Source organism: Rhineura floridana, chromosome 4 (assembly GCF_030035675.1).
Source record: "Rhineura floridana isolate rRhiFlo1 chromosome 4, rRhiFlo1.hap2, whole genome shotgun sequence".
Taxonomy (NCBI): domain Eukaryota; kingdom Metazoa; phylum Chordata; class Lepidosauria; order Squamata; family Rhineuridae; genus Rhineura; species Rhineura floridana.
In genome coordinates, this window is record NC_084483.1 from 166,490,505 (window position 1) to 166,512,338 (window position 21,834).

At 39.6% G+C, this 21,834-nt stretch overlaps 1 protein-coding gene across 9 annotated transcripts in view; it reads right to left on the reverse strand.

The window, feature by feature from the left end:
* DISP1 (dispatched RND transporter family member 1) overlaps positions 1 to 21,834 on the reverse strand; it is a 157,655-nt gene that overhangs the window by 62,536 nt on the left and 73,285 nt on the right. For 4 of the 9 annotated variants that reach the window (XM_061625114.1, XM_061625119.1, XM_061625113.1 and 1 more), the window contains one exon: positions 370 to 908. In XM_061625114.1, coding sequence (XP_061481098.1) covers positions 370 to 878 — 509 coding nt within the window. In that variant the 5' untranslated portion in view covers positions 879 to 908. Of the gene's footprint in view, positions 1 to 369; positions 909 to 11,158; positions 11,250 to 21,834 lie in introns of those variants that run through there. The other 5 variants (XM_061625117.1, XM_061625115.1, XM_061625118.1 and 2 more) reach the window with 4 other exon arrangements.

Below are 21,834 nucleotides of genomic sequence, written 5' to 3' on the forward strand. Positions count from 1 at the left end.
CCTGTTTAGAGGGCACAGTTAAGGGATATGTCCCAACCAACATGGTTGGTCAGACCAAACAGTTTGGAATTTTGCCATCCCTGAACATTCTGCTAATTAATCATTAAGACATAGGATTTTTGGAGATGCTGTGACTTTTATTAAGATATTTAAAGCAGCCAAACCTTCTGTATCTATCATTAATTCAACAAAGGCTATTGGGCTATACGTTTGCACATACTTCTAGATGCAGCATGTTTGATGCACCAGCACTTTAGTGAGAAGGATATGGCTCACTATGAGCTTGCTTTAAAATCTCCATCTCCATTGTGAAACAAGCAAAATATAAAAATATCAATTCAGACTCTATAGAAAATTTAATATACTTACCGTATATTGGCTATATGTTGTTGCACAGGCTGGTGCTCAAAATGTTCAGGCCACTGATGATGAAGGCAGAATGAGGGAGAGGACTGAAGACAGCAGGCAGTCTGATACAAGGGTGTATGTTTTTGGCAAGCAGATGCTGAATATTCTGTATGAAGGTTTGGGCAGCAGGAAGTTAATGGAGATGGTGCTGCATTGCCAGCCAGTGAAAGACATTCTTGTTGATTGCAATGGTTATTTAGAAGTTGATGATGATATGGGCAAGGACGACAACACTGTGATAATACCTGTGGAGTTCTTTGGTCATCTACAGGCAGAAATGATGATTTTAGCATGCCATTAAGCTGAAGGCACCCATTTGCACTCACTTTTCTTGTGGTTTCCTTAGATGGTAAGTTTTGAACTGCAACATTGCCATCGCTGGTTGCAAGGAGATCAGGACTAGTTGAATTAGGTGGAACATTGCCATTGCTCAGAACTACAAAGTCATTGTTTCCATTGCTTGTAGCCATACTCTAAAGTTCTGGTGGTCTGCAATGCTTCTAGGAGGGAGGGGGGAGAGGGAAAAAAGAGGGGGAAATGAAAAAAGGCACAGTTCTTAGTGTTCAGTAAATAAAACAGAATCCAGGTTAAGGATGCACAATGTATCTGTACAGTTAAAATCTGGACTCTCCCTGTCTCTCCCTGGTAAGGCACTTCATCACAGATTAATAATGCAAAGCATATCAACTAAAGACTATCCAGAGCCAATGGTAATTCTTTCCAAACACTTTTTCCAAATGAAATCACATGAGCCAGAGTGCTTTTTCAGGTCCTTTGAGGTTCCCAAAGCAGCCCACCACACACAATTCACGCAAATCACGAACCAAGGTGATGGTTATAAAGTAATGGCTGAAACAGAAGATAAAGGTTAACATTCCAATCTCCATATCAGTCTCTCTACCCCCAGCTCAATGGGTTGGATCCGAAGGACGCAGGTAGGCAATTTTCACTGATTCTTCCCTTACCCCTGTAACCCCCTGAAAAGCTGTTCCAAAAGGTGGGGTGGTGGTATCTGCCATAGCATGGGAAATGGTTCCAGGAGCTACAGAGGAATTAGCAAAAATTGCTGCCCCACCTTTCCTCTGGTAGAAAACATTTGAAGGGTCCATTCTGTTTGCAAAGGACAAATGTGGATTCAACCCGGTAACAGTGTGGTTATTTTCTTGGAATTGCAACCAAGGGGAAGGATGTGAAATGAGTCATGTTTGCTTAGTGGAGGAACCATGGATTGTAGGGATATTTAGGTTGGGAGAACGGCATGCGAGAAGATTCTGCAAAGCAAACAGTGGCATTTGGGAAGAGGGCTTAAAATTATGGGGTTCAGAGGTACAAGGAGGTACTCAAGCTGATTAAGGAAGTGGTGGTGATGAAGGTAGTGGTGGTGAAAAGACTTTGGCATGCAAGATATGGAAGGATGGCACACTGGCCTGGATGCTCAGAGTTGTTTTTATAAGTTAACCACTGATCCCCCCCCTCCTCCATCAAACCCTGATTTTTTTTCTTCATGTTAAATTGCTGGCATGGTGATTTCCCCCTTCACTCGTTTTGACTTTGATGCCCATGAATTAGTGTGTGCAAAATCAATCCTGTCAACTAAGGAAACTTCACTTCCAACTAGCAGCAACTGTGAAGGAAATTACAACCTAACTTTAAAAAAAAAAGAGGCTCTGGAAAGATGATGGCTAGGATCTTAAGGTAAGTTAACTTAAGGAAGTTCACGGAACAAAAAAATCCCATCTCTCCTCTATCCTGCAATTACTTATATCCTCTTAAAAGTCTCTCCAGTGGATTGAGGACCCCATAACGAACACTGTAGAAATATGCATCGGGAATGCCCAAAATTTGGCACAGCATCTTTTCAAGGAGCACAGATGACTGCAGGGAGAGAAAGCAATGGGATAATTTCCTTCCTTAATGTAACTTTCTTACATTAACCCTATCTTAGGATCCAATCCAAAGAGTTTTCCTAGATACAAGCAGCTAATATGGTCTACTGATTTGAAATGACAAATGAGGATTTGGTCTAAAGTCAAAAGGGCCCAACACCATGGAGCAAAGAAAGAGACATTAATTTAGAATATCAGTACATGTTGCACACAGATCCAGACCAGCTCTCCAAGGGATTTCTGTCAACACAGGTAAGGCAACCCACTACCAGAGAGAGTAGACAGGTTCTGCCCACAATGCAACATAATCCCTAAAACACAGTCTTAATTTTTTCCCATAGGATTTGGAAGTAGTGCAGGGGAGGGATAGGATTAGATGGTGAAAAATGATGTGAAACTGCTATCCCTCTTCCATCTTTTAGGGCAAGGGTGGGCAAAACTCACTGGTGCCCCTAAAGCAGTTACCATTTTAATTTTCCAAGAAAGCCCTAGAATGCCGCTATTTTCCAACATGGTGCTTTAGGACATTACTGGCAAATAAAAGTGGCAGCTGTTAGCCCAAGGAATGCTAGTGAGTTTTGAGGGCCCCAACCTCAACGTTTGTCCCACCACAATAGCCAAAATGCCCTGCCTACTTTCACAGCATACCATTTCATTTATAGTGGGAGGAAAAATAAATGGATCCACTGACAGATACCATTGCAGTAGGCCTAAACCTGACCTTGGTGGCTGGTGTGATGGGAAATATTTGGAATGACAGGCAGCCTGAAAGTGACCACCCCACTTTCAAATGTACTACACGACTGCAGCCCACATCGCCAACTCTCATTTGCATAGCCCTTGCCCTTTATCTGCACATTCCTGCCGTGGATTCTGTTTTTGTCCCAGACTTTTATGAAATCTTGGCCTTTTGAGAATGCAGCAAACAGATGTTGCAAACTGACTGTTATATATGTAATTGTGTTACACATACAAAAATAGTTTCCCATCATCCCTGACCATTGGCCATGCTGTCTGGGACCAATGGGAATTTGAGTCCAACAACATCTGGGGGATGGCGGCAATGGTTGGTCACCCTAATATAGAAGAAGAGACCGCTATCACTGAGCTAACCTCTTTGGAATGTATATAATAAAGTTTGGTGTTTGTTAATAGCTTGCTAATCTTTGGCTTTACAAGGACTCTTCAACATTGGTTTTCTCTTTTTTCTCTACTACTGAGCTGTTAAGAGTGCCTGAAATGTACAGCCAAGTCAAGCTATTAATTGGCTCATCACTAATATTAAGCAGAAGGTGCTTTGAACAATGGAATGCTGCCCATAGCAACCTTGGGTACTGATTCTCAGATCCACTTGGGTTTGGAATCCTCAGTGCCTAAAGCTAAAAGGAAAAATGAGTCCTGAATGATGTAACTTAACACTATTTGTTCTATGGTATACTCAGATGCTCTGAAAAGTTAATACCAACTAGTCAAAACTTGAAAGCATTTTCTAGGCAGGAATACTTTGCTTCAGAATCCAATTCCTGTGCTTTAATATTCTTTCCTGACTTACTGCACACCCAGACCAGTAGACTCTATTAAAAGGTTATTGAACACATACTGCCAAGTATAAATTTAAGCAGCTGACTAAAGCTGGCTGCTGGCTGAAAAGACATTTAATTTTTGAAATACTGGAGGGCTGAGGTAGAAATGTTTACTCATGGATTGCATGGCAGTTTCAGAATAACTACAGAAAGGGATATAAGAATAGGTTTATATTCCAAAAAGGATATTTTCCTTAATGAAACATACATATGCAATTCTTGTTGAGCAGTTGACTCAGGAGCATGTTGACATCATCATCTTCTGAACAGGAAATTCAAGTACCCAAGTCAACCAACAGCTTCCTCCATATATTCAACAGGATATACAGAAAACCGTGGCTACAAACATTTAATAACCTGAACAGTTATCTGGGCTCCCCTGAAAAGGTAAATCATGACTGGGACAAGGCAGACCAATTCCTCTGCTGTTAGGTTTGTCCTCTTGCAATGTATCCTACTAACATGGATAGTTTACAGAAAAACACAAAAAAGGGGGGTGAAGAATCATTTTATGACCTGCCCAGTCTACTGTAGTAAGTGAACAAAGGAGAAATAGTGTTTTCTTTGTTCTGTGGTGTTGTTGTTGTTATTAGAATTAGAATCCATTACCTACCCTTCACCCAGATGTCCCAGGGCAGTTTGAAAACACATAATTAAAACAGTTCAAAACAACCTAAGCAACATCACAGAAAATAGGGTGGGTCCTAAAAATATATATCTCAGGTGTTGAAGGCCAGAGTAAAGAGGTTCATCTTCAGCATTGGCCGAATGCAAGGCTGCTTCTGGGGAAAGGGGGATATAAATTTAAAAAATAAATAAGTTGTACAATGACGTTGCCACGCACACATCAATGGGGAGAGAGTTCCCTAGGTTGGGGGCTGCCACAGAGAATGCCCTCTCCCAGCCCATCACTACCCGAACCTCCCAGGGTGGCAGAACTACCAAAAGGGGCCCCTCTGCTGATCTCTCGAGAGGGTCTGTAGGGAAGGAGGCAGTCTTTCAGATATTTGAGACCTCCTAAGTAGTTTAGGGCTTTAAACACTAACGTAAGCACCATGAAATGGGCCCAGAAATGAACTGGCAACCAATGCAGCTGTTTTAAAACAAGGGTTATATGAGTTCTAAAGGGAACCTAAGCCAGTAATCTGCATTTTGGACCATGCATTTTGGACCAGCTGAACTTTTCAAGTCATCTTCAAGGGCAGCCCCACATAGAATGCATTGCAATAATCCAGTCTGGAAGTTACCAGAGCATGGGGCACTGTGGTCAAGTCTTCTCCGTCCAAAAGAGGCCGAAGCTGGCGAACCAGCTGACGCTGGAAAAAGTCACTCCTAGCCACTGAGGCCGCATTATGATTAGGCATGGATGAGCAGGTTCCTGGCTGTTCATGATAACAGACAAGACCAGCAGTAAACCCATGCAAATCAGCAATAAAACTAACATAAACTGAAACAAACTAGCAACTAAAAGCACAGCGTAATAAAGTTTTTAACCCGCAGAATGCCAGGAAGATGCCGAACTGCCCATGGAAGGGTATTCCATAGATCTTGGTGGCAAAAGAGAAGGTTCTGCTTCTCAGAGTCAATCTCATCTTTCAGCAGATAGTTACCTAAAAAAGATGAACTGATACTGAAAAAGGTTGCAGTTGCAGTTCTGATGGTAAGAACAGAGAGGGGACTGCCATGGTATCATTTGGAGAACTGGTTTACCAGGCTTTATCAGACATGTCTGAATTTGCTGTGAGCTCAGCACTATGACCAAAATATATAAATAAAAGGATATATGACTAAGCTAGCAGTTTATCCTAGAACTCCAGAAAGAAAAACCCTGCTCTTTTTAATCTTCTTTTTAATCCTACAATCAATCCTCCATGTTGGAGAGTTCTCCCTTTTTCTGCTAAGAGAACCACTCAAGCACAGAATTTATCTTGGTACGGGAAGGTTACCACAACAGCCATAACATAAATGGAATTATGGGCTAGACATACTGGCATTAAAAAAGAAAGAAAGAATAACAGCTGCCATTGTAATGGGAATGATTCTTTCAGCTAGAGAACATGGTAACATTCACCCCCCCCGAAAAAGTTGCCTATAATATAGGCCATCACATCACCATAGATTTAAACCAACATATTAACATGCCCCACTTAAGATTACTATTTAGTCAGGAATTTTCTGATGTTTTAAGACAGATGAATGTTTAAATATTTATCTCCTACCAATCTTATGATAGAGGAATTCAAGGGAGCAAACAGGAGAAATATAAAATACCAACTGGTCAAAGGAACAGAGAATCCGAAAGAAAATACAGACGAGCTATTCATGCCGTTCGTCACATACATTTGTTGTGTACCAAGGCATCACAAAGGACAGTAGTTGTATTTGTAGCATAGTGGATGTTTGCGCGCAATGAAGGCTATTTTGTGAATACAGAAGGATGAACTGTGCTGGCACATACACCTTAGTCCCTTAACAAGAGGATCTTTGAAGGGTGCTGGCAGGAATTCATAAAGTACATTAATATATGGTGGCCAACTGGCCTAAACAAAGAGCCTATTCCTGTGCTGTTAGCTAATTGGCTTATAGAAGTTAGGAGGTGAAACTATTCATAGCAGCTATTCACCTGCTAATATCTGCAGATATATCTATTAAAAGGCATAAGAGCTAGTGAAAAAGAAGGTAACCCTAATTAAAAGAGGTAATATGACTGTGAGGGTTTCATCTGTTTAGCAGGTAAGTAGGCAAGCCTAAAGTACAAGCCTGAGACTTTCTCCACCCACGCAACAAGCAGCCTACCAGCTCACATGAGGCCACTTCTCAGCAGCACTGCTACCTTAGAGAGGCAGACTGAGATTGGATGAAGAACATCAGATCCTACAGCAGACAGACATTTGACATTTTTGTCTGCAAATACTAATCGCTCTTCTGATATAATTGTGTCTAGATATAGAAATATCATTCATCTGAGCTTTGACATAAAGATAGAAATTTCAAAACCATCAAGTTTATTTTCAAATAAATCAGTAATGTACTTTACACTTGGTGTTACATACCAAACTGCAAAGAACAAATGCTAACAAACCTAATCTCAGTCTGTAGCTCCACTAAAGGCAAGACTACTCCCCAAAGTTCTTCCCAGAAAAAGTCAGAACCCACACCACAGAATGGCTCAATAGTAGCATACATTTGAGAAAATAATTTTGGAAGGTACTGGAGAAGAAGCTCTTTCACAAGCTTGAATCCCAAGTCATTTAGGGCTTGGTATGCTATGCCTTGAATTGCGTAGCTCACAGGCAGCCATTTCAGTGCCCTGAGAATAGGAGTGATATGACGGCCTCTTGCTGCACCATAGAATAAGCAGGTAGCAGCAATCTACAGTAACTGCAGTTCCCGGACTGTCTTCAATTGTAGCCTCATGTAGAGTGCATTGCCGTAATCTATCCAGGAGGTTATTAGTGCAAGGATTGCTGAGGACAAACTCTCTTGGTCTAGGACTGGCAGTAGCTGGCAAACCAGCCATAGTCAGGCATAAGTACTCTTTGCCACTGAGGCCACCTATGTCTCTAACTGAGTACCACCACCCGCTGCCCCCCCCATAGTTCCAGGAAGATATCATGGTGAATAGTATCAAAAGTCACAGAGAGATCAAGAAGAATCAGTGGGGTGACACTCCTTATCTCTCTGCTGATAAAGGTCAGCCATCAGACAACAAAGGCTGTTTTGGTCCCATATACAAGCCTGAAGCCAGACTGAAATGGTCTAGACTAGAGATTCCCAATCTGTTTTTCTTGTAGACCACTTGAAAATTGCTGGGGGTATTGGTGGAGCACTTAATGATTTTTCTGCCTGTTGTAACAGTTAATGTTGTATGATTTTTAAGTGTATTTTATTGCTTCTTTTATTTCTTATATGTTGTATTTTATTGCATTACAATTTGAAATCCAAAGAACCCTGGAGAGCTGCTGCTCATGCCAAGACAATACTGAGCTAGATGGATAAATGCTTTGACTTGGTATAAGGCAGCTTCCTATGTTGTTAAAATGAAAGTGAAGAAACTGAGTCAGCTAACGCCGTAAAAGGGAACTGAAAATATTCCCCAAAGCCAGGCAAACCCAGCTAATCAGCCAGGATTGGCAACAGTACATATAGTCAGTGTTCATCTCAATCCTGCATATTCTTTGCAACAAGAATGAAAGGTATTTTCTGAGCACAGAGCTGCCTTCTGGGGTTCAAGACTTTCAGGAAGAACTGTAATGTTGCACTATGCTCAAACATATGTGTAGGATTTTGTGTTCACTCAAGTTAATGTTAATTTTAAATGTGAGTAAACTTCTCCCATTTCTTCAGGCCCAGATGATGTTTTTCATTCCTCTAAACAGTTTTTTTTTTAATATTAAAAGTGGAGAGGAGAAGGAGACTTAAGAAATAGCCAAGATGTCAAGAAAAGCCAACTAGACCAACTTATTGTTGAAAAAGGCAAGTGCAAAATCAGGTGGCAATGAAGTACTGGAAAGGCGGTTTAGTTTGCTATTTAGTGCAGCACATTATAAGTCTTTAGAAGGCCTTAGGAATCAGCTAATTATTTATTGAACCATTTTAAGATATGTTTAATCCCCAACCTCTCTTACATCCAAATAAAACTCACCTTTTCTTTAAAAAACAACCACCAACATCACAATTCTGTTACATTTAACGAAGATTCAACTCATGCTGCAGTTGTACATGAGACCATTTCATACATACATTAGGGGGGAAAAACAGAGCCAAACAATGCTGTTTGGGGATGGGGTAGTGTTGCAGATATCATATCACAAACATACGTTGGATAATGGAACGGAACAAGGAATTTCAGAAGAAAATAACCCTGTGCTTTATAGGTTACAGCAAAGCCTTTGACTGTGTACATCATGAAAAACTATGGAATGCTTTAAAGAAATGGGGGCGCCACAGCATCTGATTGTCCTGATGCGCAACCTATAGTCTGGACAAGAGGCTACTGAAAGGACAGAATATGGAGAAACCAATTGGTTCCCAAACGGAAACTGTGTGAGACAGGGGTGTATTTTATCACCCTATTTGTTTAATCTATATGCAGGCTATAATGAATTTATTTATTTATTTAATACATTTATATCCTGCAGTTTCCTCCATAGGGCCCCAGGGGGTCTTTTAAGTCTTCTCCCTCAACAACTGTTGAAACATATGCAGAGCAAAGAAACCTCTCACACACATGATCAGCACCTGGACCAAGCCCTTTTCTGTCCCGCTCTCCTGAAAGGAGTTCAGAACTGAGGGCCCTCATTACTTGTTAAATAGTATGCCCATTAGTCGATTCTTCACCCCTGAAGCTGTGCGTATGTAAAATTTATTTTTATATGAACTTTTGTCCTGCCCTTTGTCATTCTTGACCCCAGGGCATGCTATAAACATTAAAAAAAATCAATACTGAAATCAATTAAAATTCATAAAAACAAATGCTACGGATAGTTCCATAAAATCTCAGTACCTACAAATATGGGAAAGTAAATAATCCACCAAGAGGATTTCACTGTAGGCGCTAACCAAACATCCGAGGGGTACCACCACATTTGGGGTACCACCACAGAGAAAGCCACTGCATAATACACCTGTCCTGACTGCAGGATTTTGTGAAAGGCTAAATCAATCCATCCCATTATTTAACACTTTCCAAGCCATGAAACAAACATTTTAAGATTAAACTTCTCCTCTCACATTATTTTGTTACGTTATTGTCAATCCACATGTCAGGAGACTTAAGGTGCCTGTCCAGAACTTGAGAAATTATTTCATTTCCTGTGCTGAAGGAACTGCAATTCCACTAACATGGATTTCCAGAGGTCACCATGCCAAGGTAGTAAAAAATTACACTACACTACAGACAGGCACCAAATGGATTACACGCGAGAATGCACATTAATTCGTCATTGGCAGCAGTGAGGTAAAGGAATAACTAACGGGTGTAAGAAAAGTCCACTTAAAGGGTTCTCACATTCCTTGGAATCATGCCAAACTAACTAGAACGGACTTTGACATACAACTGAAGTTTCCGATTAGAACAATATCTTGTACAGCTTAAAGTAAATGGGAATGGAATTATTAAATATATTAGGCACTTGATGAACTAGCCTGTTCATCTCACCAATGAGTGAAAGACTCTAGCCAGCCATTGTTAAGCATTAGGTAAATATTTTGAACTAGAAATTGCAAAACATCCTGCATCAAGCAAGAGAGTTGTGCACTCTTAACACAATTTAAAAGAACTGTAAGAATCCTGACACAAGAAATTTAAATCCTACATCCTACAATTTCAAGCACTGCAATTACATTAAATCTTATTTATGCAGCTTAATTATTTTTTCATTACTATGTAAAGGGCAGTTTTCATTAAATCCTATATTCTTTACCACCCACTGTGGTGTGCTAACAAAAGTTGCAAAGCTGAAACAAATTAAACTGGTTTTTGACACACAGTAATAATTGTGGACAGCTGAGCATATAAGCATACAACTGGTTAAATATTTTTAAGTTTAATATTGATCAGATATTAGATGTGCACACTTTTCAAAGTGACAACATATTTAGAATACCTTAAGACTTCTGCACACAGTAGCTGCTTTTTGACAAGAAAATGATACATCATAACACCATATAATATTCTGGTACGTTAAACATACAAATGATAAATGTGCTTTAGTGGCATTCAGTGCAAGTTTCCTAATCTCAATTTATCAGATGAGAAAATTGTTTGTTGTACATGTATGTCCCCAAGTAAATTTAAGAGTTTAATTGTTTAATGCCATATGCCAGTTTTACAGGTACATTCTGCTTCCTTTAAAAAGAACAACATCTTGCTTACATTTCTTCTTTGCAATTATTACAACAGCAGGTACTTTGTCTCCCACTGGGTCAGGACAATCCAGGAAATATCTTACTTTAGAGACATTCCCTGGCAGGAGATACTCTTATCACACAAACCCAATCAAGTTTTGCCACTCTTATTCTCAGGCATATTAAGTCTCCCTATTCAGTTGCAGTCTCCTTTCAAGCCAACAATTATATGCATACTGACATATATTTTTTGCGGGAGTGGGAACCAAAAGTCCTTAATACTTACATTAACTCAATTATTCTGAAGTTCCTGGCTTAAGCCATATCAAAAACATAGTGCAGAAACCAGAGATAAATATTTAATACATTTTAGGGGGAACATCTCTCCTTGATTAGCGGACAAAAACAGTGCAGGAGAATTTAAATTGTTACCTTGAAAAGAACTGAAGCAAACTCACAGCTACATTCATAATCTTTAAGGAAGTCTTCAAGGCAGAAAGCTGTCGGTTAACTGCTCCGAACAGCAGAGCCAAATAGCTGGTTGAGCCTGCCCTGCAATACTGCAGAGAGGAGCCTGTATGACATGCACATGCAAATTGCCTTGAATCAAGTTTGTTGGGAGCTGGAATTTCCAGCTCTCTTCCCCTACAGGACAGCTGAATTTCTCTCTTATTTAACCGCAAGGGGCAAGGGCTCAATGGTAACAGCTGGTTTGGTGAAGGCTTGATCTCTGCATAAGGTTAGAAATGGATATGATTATTAACATAGTTTTCCCCTGTTTCTGCAGGAGAACCTCCAAGTGTTGCTGTTAATTATAACTTTAAAAAAAATTAACTAGTTACTAGATAAAGACGCTTTCAGATGGTCTTATTTGTTTTTTTTAAAGAAAAAACCTTTAACTCCAGCATGTAGGTACATCATTTATAAGATTTGGCATATGTACAGATTTTTTACAGCACTTTGCAAACATAGGTCTGGTTTATGCCAACTACACCAGAAAAACCCTGCTGGATCAGACCAAAAAGGTCCACCTAATCCAACATCCTGCTTCCAGCAGAGGCCTGTTTAATCTGGGAAGTTCACAAGCAGGAAATAAAGGCAATAATAACCTTTCATTGTTCTCCAAATCCCAGCAATTGCGTGCAGAGGCATTACATCTCTGAACCTGGAAGATTCCTTTTAGGTATCCTGTCTATTAGATCTGTCCTCCAAGAATTTGTCTACCCTTTTAAAAGCCATTTAAGCCAGGGGCTGCCACCACCACATCTTGTGACAGTGCGTTTAATATATTAATCATGTTATTTTATCTGTCCTGAATCAATGGTCAAACAATTACATCCTGGGTGACACAGAGGTTGGCAACACCACAAAGGCATCACAATAGTCACAATGTTATTTTCAGTTCTTTTCCTAACAATCCTTCGCATGGAATCTGCCTTTTCCACCACTGCCATACACATGGTTCATATTTTGACTGAGGTACATCCACTACAACCCCAAGATCTGTTTCCTAGTCATCACCATCAGCATGTATAAATAATGTATTGCTACTTACATTGAATTATGGTGTATAATTTTATTGCCTGTTCACACAACTTGGAGATACTTCTAGAGACAATCTCATAAATGGGCACCTGTTCTTCATTCTTGGAGCTCCCACAAAACACATCATATAATAACGAGCCTTTTATTCAATCATCATAAAAGAGTGAAACTCATCTCCAAATGAGGCACCCCTTTAAAGAAGAGTTCTAATCATAAGAACCTGCCTAGTATTTTCTACTCTGTCTTAAATGTTTGAGAACTGCTGACAATTAGAGGTCTCTCTGCTATCAGACTTCCTTTTAGCAGGACATGCTACGGACTGAACCCAAGACCTCCTACAGGTAAGGCATGTGTTTTACTGACCATGAATCTACTATCAATTTCATTGGGCAACTCCAACTTTGGAAATAAGTCCAAGTGTGCAAGGCCTGATTGTAAGAATGAAACAGTGTAAATACTCCTCTATATACATGGAAATTAACATGGTTTTATGGTCAAATTTTCACCATTCTTAAGGAACTATATGAAGTAGTTTCAATGAGAAGCTTTATTTAACTCAGGGATGTCAATGTTTTGGGACCTGTGGGGACTGTTGTAAACTGAGTGTCAATAAGCATTTGGATAAGGGTGATACTTAAACTTTCAAAAACCTTTTGGCAAAGTCCCTCACCAAAGACTCCTGAGTAAGCTAAGTAGACATGGGGTACGAGGATATATCCTCTTGTGGACCAGTAATGGCTTAAAGAATAGGAAGCATAGAACAGGAATCACAAAAGAGGAACCTAAGAAGTGGGGTCTCCCAGGATCTATATTGGGACCAGTGTTTTTTAAATAAATGACCTGGAGTTAGAGGTGAGCAGTGAGGTAGCCAAGTTTGCTGATGACAGCAAATGGTCAAAACAAAAAGGAATTGAGAAGAGCTCTAACAGGATCCCTACAAACTGTAAATGAGCAATAAAATGACAAATGCAATTCAATGTAAACAGCGTAAAGTGGTGCACTTTGGGGCAAAAAATCCTAACTTCATATATATGCTTATGGAGCCTCAACTGTTCATAAATGACAAGGAAAGAAATCTTGGGGTCATCATGGATAGTATGATGAATATGTCGACAACAAGGCAAAGTCCATGTTAGGAACCATAAGTGGGAAGACTCCTGTCATGATCATGTATTGTTTGCAGACTTCCCATAGGTATCTGGTTGGCCTCTGCAAGAACAGATCACTGACCTAAATGGCCATTTTGGCCTGATCCAGCAGGGCTCTTCTTAAGTCCTTAAATCAGCCTTTTTACTTGCTGACATAAATCATTGATTTAAAATATCAATTCATTCTGATTCAGAGCACTGCAGTAATCAAGACAGGAAGGCACACACAACAATGCCAGTTCACCATCTTCCAGGAAGACATATTTAATGCACCATAGTTGGTGAATGACACTGCTGGGTACAACTGTCAACTAAGCATCCAAGAGCAAGAAGCATTCTATACAACTGCTCCTTTAAAGGAAACTGGGACCATACCCTTCCACAAATGTCATTCCCCATTGTCTTGGTAAATATGGTCAGCTACAATAATAAAGGGCTATGCAAGAGAGACTCTACACTTCCTTGGTATCACATTCCTTACATTTTTTATGCAATAAACTGGCCATTACCTCCCCGAAGGCTTCATTACAGAGCATGACCTCTTAGAAGATATAGGGTTATTTTTATTTATTTATTGCATTTATACCCCACTTTTCCTCCACAAAGCTAAAGGTGGCATACAAGCATGGTCCTCCCCCCTCCCAACTTTACTCTCAAAACAACTCTGTGAGGTAGGTTAGGCTGAGAGACAATGACTGGGCCAAGGTCACCCTGTGAGTTCATGGCCAAGTGGGGATTTGAACCCTAGACTCCCAGGTCCTAGTCCAACACTCTAACCACTACATCACACTGACCCACATACTGTATAGCTCAATACATTTCTAGCCCTTGGACCACTTTTTGGAGACTAGAGTGGCCCTTGACAATATAAACCCAGACATGAATTACTATCAAATCAGAAACTTACATTTATTTATTTATTTATTTATTTATTCAGCTTAGCATGGTGCAGCATCCTAACAGCCAGGGCCGGCGCCAGGCATGACCAGGCCCTTGGGCACCAGATTGCCCTGGACGCACAGCTCCTGCCTATTTCACCTACCTCTCTTTTGTCTCCTTTTGCTGCGCACACTGTGTGCACAGGACTGACATCAACCAAGATGGCAGTGGAAGCTTCTCTAAGGAGCAGACGTCCCCGCCACCATCATGGTTGATGGCACGCATGCACAGTACACTATGCGCACATGCGCGCACATACCTGCCATCAACCAAGATGGTGGTAGGAGCATCAGCCCCTTTAAAAAGCCTCTGCTGCCCTCTTGGTTGATGGCAACCCTGCATGCACAGCATGTGCAGCCTCAGAAGATAGGAGAGAGAGGTAGGTGAAGTGAGTGAACAGGTAGGTGGCCTGAAAGCTCCCTTCCTGAATCAGCGGCAGGCTTGTGGAAGGAGAGCACTACTCCCCCACCCTAACAAGGGGCCATTCCAGGGGCCCTCAGCCAGGGCCCAACCTGGCCGCCCTTTGGCACTGGCCCTGCTAATAGCCAGAGAACAGCTGGAGAAAGATGAAGCAAAACTCTCAAAAAAAGAACAAGCATTTTGCCAACTCAAGAAGACCAGCAGATAGCCAATAGAAGATTATAGAGATGCAGTATCAAAATGCCAGTGGCATTTATGGCAGTCATTTCTTGTAAAGAAAGTATGAAAAGCAGCAAGATACCTAGTTTGGCTGGGAAGTAAAGCCAAAATTAATGAACACTAGAAATCTGACTATTCTTTTTCTATGGCTAGTGATGATCATTTGCACTTAATGTACTTTTATTGCAAAATATTCTACCTATTGCTTTTCAGACCAAGATTATTCTCTTTCCATAAATAGGTGTGGTTGTGATAGAGATGTGTAGCAAAGACAGTTATTATTTTATAAAGAAAGAAACTGAAATGATTTCATACAATGGAAGCAGATTAATAACCTCAGCAAGCATGCTTTAATTTCAATTCTTTATGGATAAGCTAGCCAACAATATAAGCTCTTGAGTTCAAAAGGAACACTACACACACCTGTGGAGTTTCAATCAAACCACAAAATCTGTTAAACAGGCTGATCTCCACCACACACACAGTCTGCTGGTTGTAAACAAAGGAATGTGTGGCTTTGGTGAAGTTGGGTCATATGTTTCTTACCTTGGCAACTTAAAAGCTCTGGTGGCTTATTATGAGGTACAATAGCTGGCCCCATGCCAACCTTAATAGCACATGAACCTATAAACATTAGAATGCATATATATATATATATATATATATATATATATATATATATATATATATATATATATATATATATATATATATATATATATATATTCTGCAAATACACAGGAATAACTCCTAAGAAATTAAATATGCACAGTTTAACTTACTTTTTTATTGCTGTTTAATTCAATCATTTGTTTCATAATTTACATATTGTTCAGCTACTCTAAAATGCAAGCTGATCTCATCTTGGAAAAATAGTATGCTAGTAAGATGTGTACCAAGACTTAAGTTTGACTTAGTTGGTGTCTTGATATCCTTCAAGACCACATCATCTTACAGAAAGGCAAAACGTTACTCCAGTATCAGCTGCTATCATCGCTGTACCTATTGTCCTTTCCCCAGATAAGTGAGCCCTTGGACACACACACTTCTTTCTGCCAGCCACTCCCATGCACTCATCCAGAAGTGTGCCTTCGCCACATGACTGTGTACCACATTACTTATGACCAGAGCATGAATAACCTGGGAGATCCATGAGAGGAGGAAGATGGCTGGATAAGTACATGGATGATTGCATTGTTCTGTTAAAAGTAAGAAAATAACTGTGGTATCCAAGGGTCAAGTAGGGAGTGGGCCCTGTGCTCATCCCTTCTCTCAGGTACAACACTGCTCACATGGGGATGAATGATGCCCTCAACATTTTTTAATCATTTCTGAATATGTTCTCATTCTGACACATTTCCTGTGTATTTAGCTACTCATAACAGCAACTTGTCATGTATTTGCACTACCACTATTAAGAAAGTGCAAGTGCTTAATGCTAATCCCAGAATAAATATAAAAATATAAAAACTTATGATAAATATAAAATGTATGATTTTATAAGTGGCAACACAAACAGATCATGCAGAAGATCAGTTTAGTTCTTCTTCCTATCATATATGATGAAAACTTGTTGAACAATCAATGTGCTATCAAAATAGAAACCAAAATTCAAGTACAGTGATTTATAATATGAAAAAGTACAAACATGCATATGTTTCAAATAACATTATAAAAAAGTGTGCCTTTATCAAAATGTACAAAACTGGATGAGGAAGTTAAGTTGTTTCTTTCTAAAGCAGAGTTTTACATGCCTGTTTGTAACTTCAAACAAGTTGCATGATCTCACAAACATGCACAATAATAAATGACTAACACTGGAGTGCAGCTGTACTAACATTTATACAAAGTTAAACAGTCATATGCATTCCATTATCACAGGTGTTGGCTTTCCACTATGAGTTACAGCTAATAGGAAACTTGAACAAGAGTATGCAAACCCCCGGACTGGGCTATTTTTACAAGCAGCCAAGGCAGGAGATGATATAAGAGTCCATCACCCATAAAGATAATAAATGATGCAAATAGCCATATGCAGCACATCATACATTGGGCAAGGTTGGTACTTTAAAAATCCCATCATCTTGATATTATAAACTGATTACATTGCTTGTCAGATACCTTTGTGTCTTTCTACCTGCCTATTTTGGGGTAATGCTATTAGAATAAAAACGGAGAAAATATTCTCAATTTTATCTTGAGAGAGTTAGGAAAGGTCAAATGTACAACCACCATACTGGAGTTAGCTCTCTTTAAACTTCTACATCCATGTCTGGTCAATTCTCAACTATTACATGTCCTCCTTCTATTCAAGGAAACTACTAAGATAGTAATGAAGAGTTCTGAAAATCTGTATCACAACTAGTTTCAGGAAAACTACCAAAACAAAAAGTTGAAGACCCTGTTGATTCTCCTTAATCTCTCAGCAACTTTCGATATGATCAATCATGGTATTCTAGAACAGCTGTCTAAGTTGGTTGTTGACAGTACTGGGTTGCAATGATTCTGCTCATATCTGGGTAGCCAGTTCCAGAAGATGGTGTTCAGCACCATGGCACTTAAGTTTCAAAGTCTTGCAGTGTTTCATCTTATCCCATGTGATGCTTAGAGTCTACATGAAATTGCTGAATGAGGGCATCCAGGGATTTGTAGTGTATTGTCATCAACACACATTACTAATCTAACCCAGGTGAGGCAGTGGACGTGCTAGGCTGCAGGAACAGACTGGATCAGTTTAACAAGCTTAAACTCCGTGCAAACAAGATGGAGGGAGGCACTGTTGAGTGTTTCCTCTGTCTAGATGAGCAGTGTTCAGCCTGCTCCAGAGGGATTTGCACTTCCCTAAAGCATTACATTCATAGTCTGTCACATGTCACAGAGGCATAAGTGTCATATGTCACAGACGCGTAAGTGGCCTCTGTGATGTATAGGCATTTTGGCCTCTTAGGTTGGTATCCCAGCTATCTGGAAGGGGGTAACCTGGCTTCAGCGATCCATGGTCTGATACCTTGCTGTCTGGATTACTACAATGTATTGTATGTGGGGCTGCCTTTGCAGATAGGCCAGAAACTTATTTATTTATTTATTATTTGATTTATATCATGCCCTTCCTCCCAGCAGGAGCCCAAATTTCAGCCAGTACAAAATATGCAGCACATATTTTGAACAGGACAGGCACTATGAACATTCTCTCTCATCTTCAGTGGCTTCTGGTTAGTTTCTGGGCCATATCCAAGCTGCTAGTATTAACCTATACAATCTATAAAACCTATACAATCCTGCAAAGCTTCCCATAAAGAACACATATTACCTACCCATGTTTTAAGATCAGAAATGGTGGCCCTTCTCCAAATGCCACCTCAATCTGAAGTGTGAAGGGAACTATAAGGGGAGAGTGCCTTCTCAATGATGGCCCCTCACTTATAGAATACTCTCCCTGGAGAAATTACACCAATGCTTACATTTATGCATTTCCACACAAGGCCCTCCCAGGCCTTTTAACATGGTCTCATTCTTCACTAGCATTACACAAAACTGATACTGATATGTTGTGTTTGCTTTCATCACGGCAATGTTTTTAGGTCTTATGGGAGGGTTTTTTTTAAAAAAAAGAAAAGAAAAATCTGTGCTATTTTGGATCTCATGATGGTAATTTTGGTTTGTGCAATTTGTATTTTTGTCATTTATAATTTGTTTTCAACTTTAATTGTACAGGACTCAGAAAACCATGTTATGGGCAATTAACAAATAAAAATAAACAAATAGTTTTACAACACTGTATTACATTCTCTGCAGGAATCCATAATCAGGTTATGTTAAGGTTTTTCCACAGACAAAGGGGGAGGCTGTAAATGTTCAATTAGGAACAACTTAAGCTATGTATATAGCTTTTATAAATGTTTCTTTTATCAAATGAACAGTTCTGGCATCAACCTGGGAGGTTGATGCTTAAGTCTGAGAACTAACACCAAGAACTCTAATAGCCTTTATTCATCACCTATAGTGTTTCCTGCTTAGGAAAATGAAATAAGTATTAGACTAGTGGGGGTTTTTCTTTACAAAAGAGGTCCAAGTGGTTTGAGTAAACTGACATTGCAACAGCTCATACAGAAGGTTTTATCTGATCCGAGATTTGCTGACACACTAATGAGGGCTGAAGCAGACAAGGCAAGAGAAAAAGTTATTTGAGCACAAATTTAAATGTTTGTTCACTAGGCTGCTTAGTTTTGAGAGCACTGCCCAAACACAGCTTTTCCAACGCAGAGACAATCTTTTCTAGTTGTCTCTTGGCAAAGAGATGGGAGCCTGGGAATTTCTCCTGCATGCAGATAAATCAATGGCCAGGCTTTGAGCGAGCCAATCTTCAATGACTTCAGAAGCATGTGTTAAATTTCTCTGGGACGTTCTGATTTTGAACAGATCCCACTAAATGAAAACTGTAATTATTAGAAAGAAACTTTTAAAAATGTATTGGCTCAACAAATATGCAAGATACTTTATTATTTCAAAGTAATGCATAAATTCAATTATTTTCTTAAAACCAATGTTTTTATTATTATTATTATTATTATTATTATTATTATTATTATTATTATTATTAAGTATAATTAATCTCAAGTTAACAAGCCTTATGTATCTCTAATCAAAATGCACATTTAAGCTTATTGACACATTTCAGTGCTCGTTCTTGCAATTACACCAATTCTTTGGCTAACTACACTCATGCCTTCAAAATTTTGAAAAAATGAAGCTTTGACATAACTGCTGGTTGACTGTTATCTTTCCTCCTTCTGGTATGAAGGGAGAGAAGGAAAAAAATCCATTGTGTCTCCCTATCATAAACTTACCAGGGCTACTTTCCAAACTTACCAAGGCTATGAGATACATTCAACGTGTTTACCATTACACGAACTTAACAGTAAAAAAAACCAACTAACCCAGAGAGTGAAAAAGGTATATGTTCCTATTAAAAAAGGCTACTGTAGTCCTTCGACTGAAGCAGCTGCACAGCTTTTCTATGGCCTGTAAGATTTGTCAGCATCCTCATCACTATCCACAAGTTGATTTTAGAAAACTAAACAAGTTTATTTAAGGAAATGTAGGATGATCTGTTATTTCCATGCCAACAGCACTGCAAACCTCGGACTCACTCACTCTCCAATAGCCTAAAAGAACGATCTCTTTTCACACTCCCAAGTTCCTAAAACCTGCAGACAGGTCAGAAAGTTGTGATGACAGAACCGCTGCCCCACCACCACCACCCAAAACAGGGTTGTGCAGGTTGGAACATTAATAATACCAGAACTAACTAAAACCTTGAAAATACATTGATATTCAAATAGGGTTTATCTCAATTTATGTACAGTTTCATGATTAGGAACAGAAAACAGAATCAAAAGATATAACAGATTTATACTGAGAGTCTTAAAAGAGAACACTTTTAGAGCTTAGAGAAAGCTTAACTCCTCTTCAAGTACAAAATCTACTAACCCCAGTTTAAATACACTAACACATGCACCCACACCCTTCAACAAATTCTTCCCTGGGGGAAAGGGGCCTGGTTTGTAATTTCTGGATTAAACTCTGTACTGTTAGCTAAGGAATGGAATTATTAGTGACAGGTTCACTGGATTACTTTAGAGGTCACTAGAGCTTCCTCAACATCTAAAACTGCGACTGTAAATTTAACTAATGACAAATGATTTTGTAAGTTACCAAATGCAGAGGTAAACAGGATAAGAACTCTTTCAAACACCGGGTTAGGCACTGCACAAGAGCCTTCTGCAGCAATGACAGTAGCATACCAACTGATATGCATTAATGTAAATGCTATAGATTCTGCTTGCACAATTGCATTGGAAATATAACTTTTGACAATTCACACACAAAAAATGGGAAACTAAGGACAAATATAAAACTGATGTTGGCAGTACCATGTGCTTAAATATGAACTGTCCCAATAATTTAAGAACAGGGTTGGGGGGCATCAGACATGAAGTACAAAACCCTCCCTGCAGCCTCTCCCAAAGTGCTTTTCCAATACATAGCTGGAGAAAATAAAATTAAATAAATAAATAAAAGAGGACCAGGGGAGAGGGGTTGCAAGGAAGACAGACAAGGGGTTTTGCACCTCATTAGTATGCCCCTTTTTGTCTTAAAAACGTGGGCCCCACCACCACCCATACCCTGCTCTAAGAGATTGTGGCGGTTCATGCTTAAGCACATGGAATTGCCATCATCAAATCTAGTTTGGAATCAATCCAGAAGTGGATTCCTGATAAATATATTTAACTGAGGGCACTCTCAGTTCTATGCCAGCCTGTGTACGTTGCCTCCGAATGAAACATACATTGACAGAACAGAAAAGCTATGCACCTGGTCTTAGGGAGTCTACAAACACGTCAAAGATGAAATCCACCCGCAAACAGTAAGCTCTGTCAAGAACTAAATACTTATTACCACCAATTATGTGCTAGTTTGATAGCACAAAAATATAAATAGAATCAGCCTAAGGGCACCTCTGCCTTGAAGTGAACGTGATCTGAAAGCTAAGGGGATGATTTGCATTACAAAGAAGCAGCCAACTTAAGAGCATTTCAGCCAGATAAAAGAGCTATTCCTATTTTGAAACAACCCCTCTAAGAAGCTGAACCCTGAGCCTTCCCAAACTATGAAGACAAAAAGTCTCTAAACTGGGTCCCTGGAAATTGTCAAAATAAAAACAGGATGCAATCCTTTAACGGTATTCCAGGAGCTGCAGAATAGATCTACCCTGCTAGTGACAGAGATCTGGTATCAGAGCCTCCCTCCCTGCCACCAGCTCCTTCGAAGCCCTGG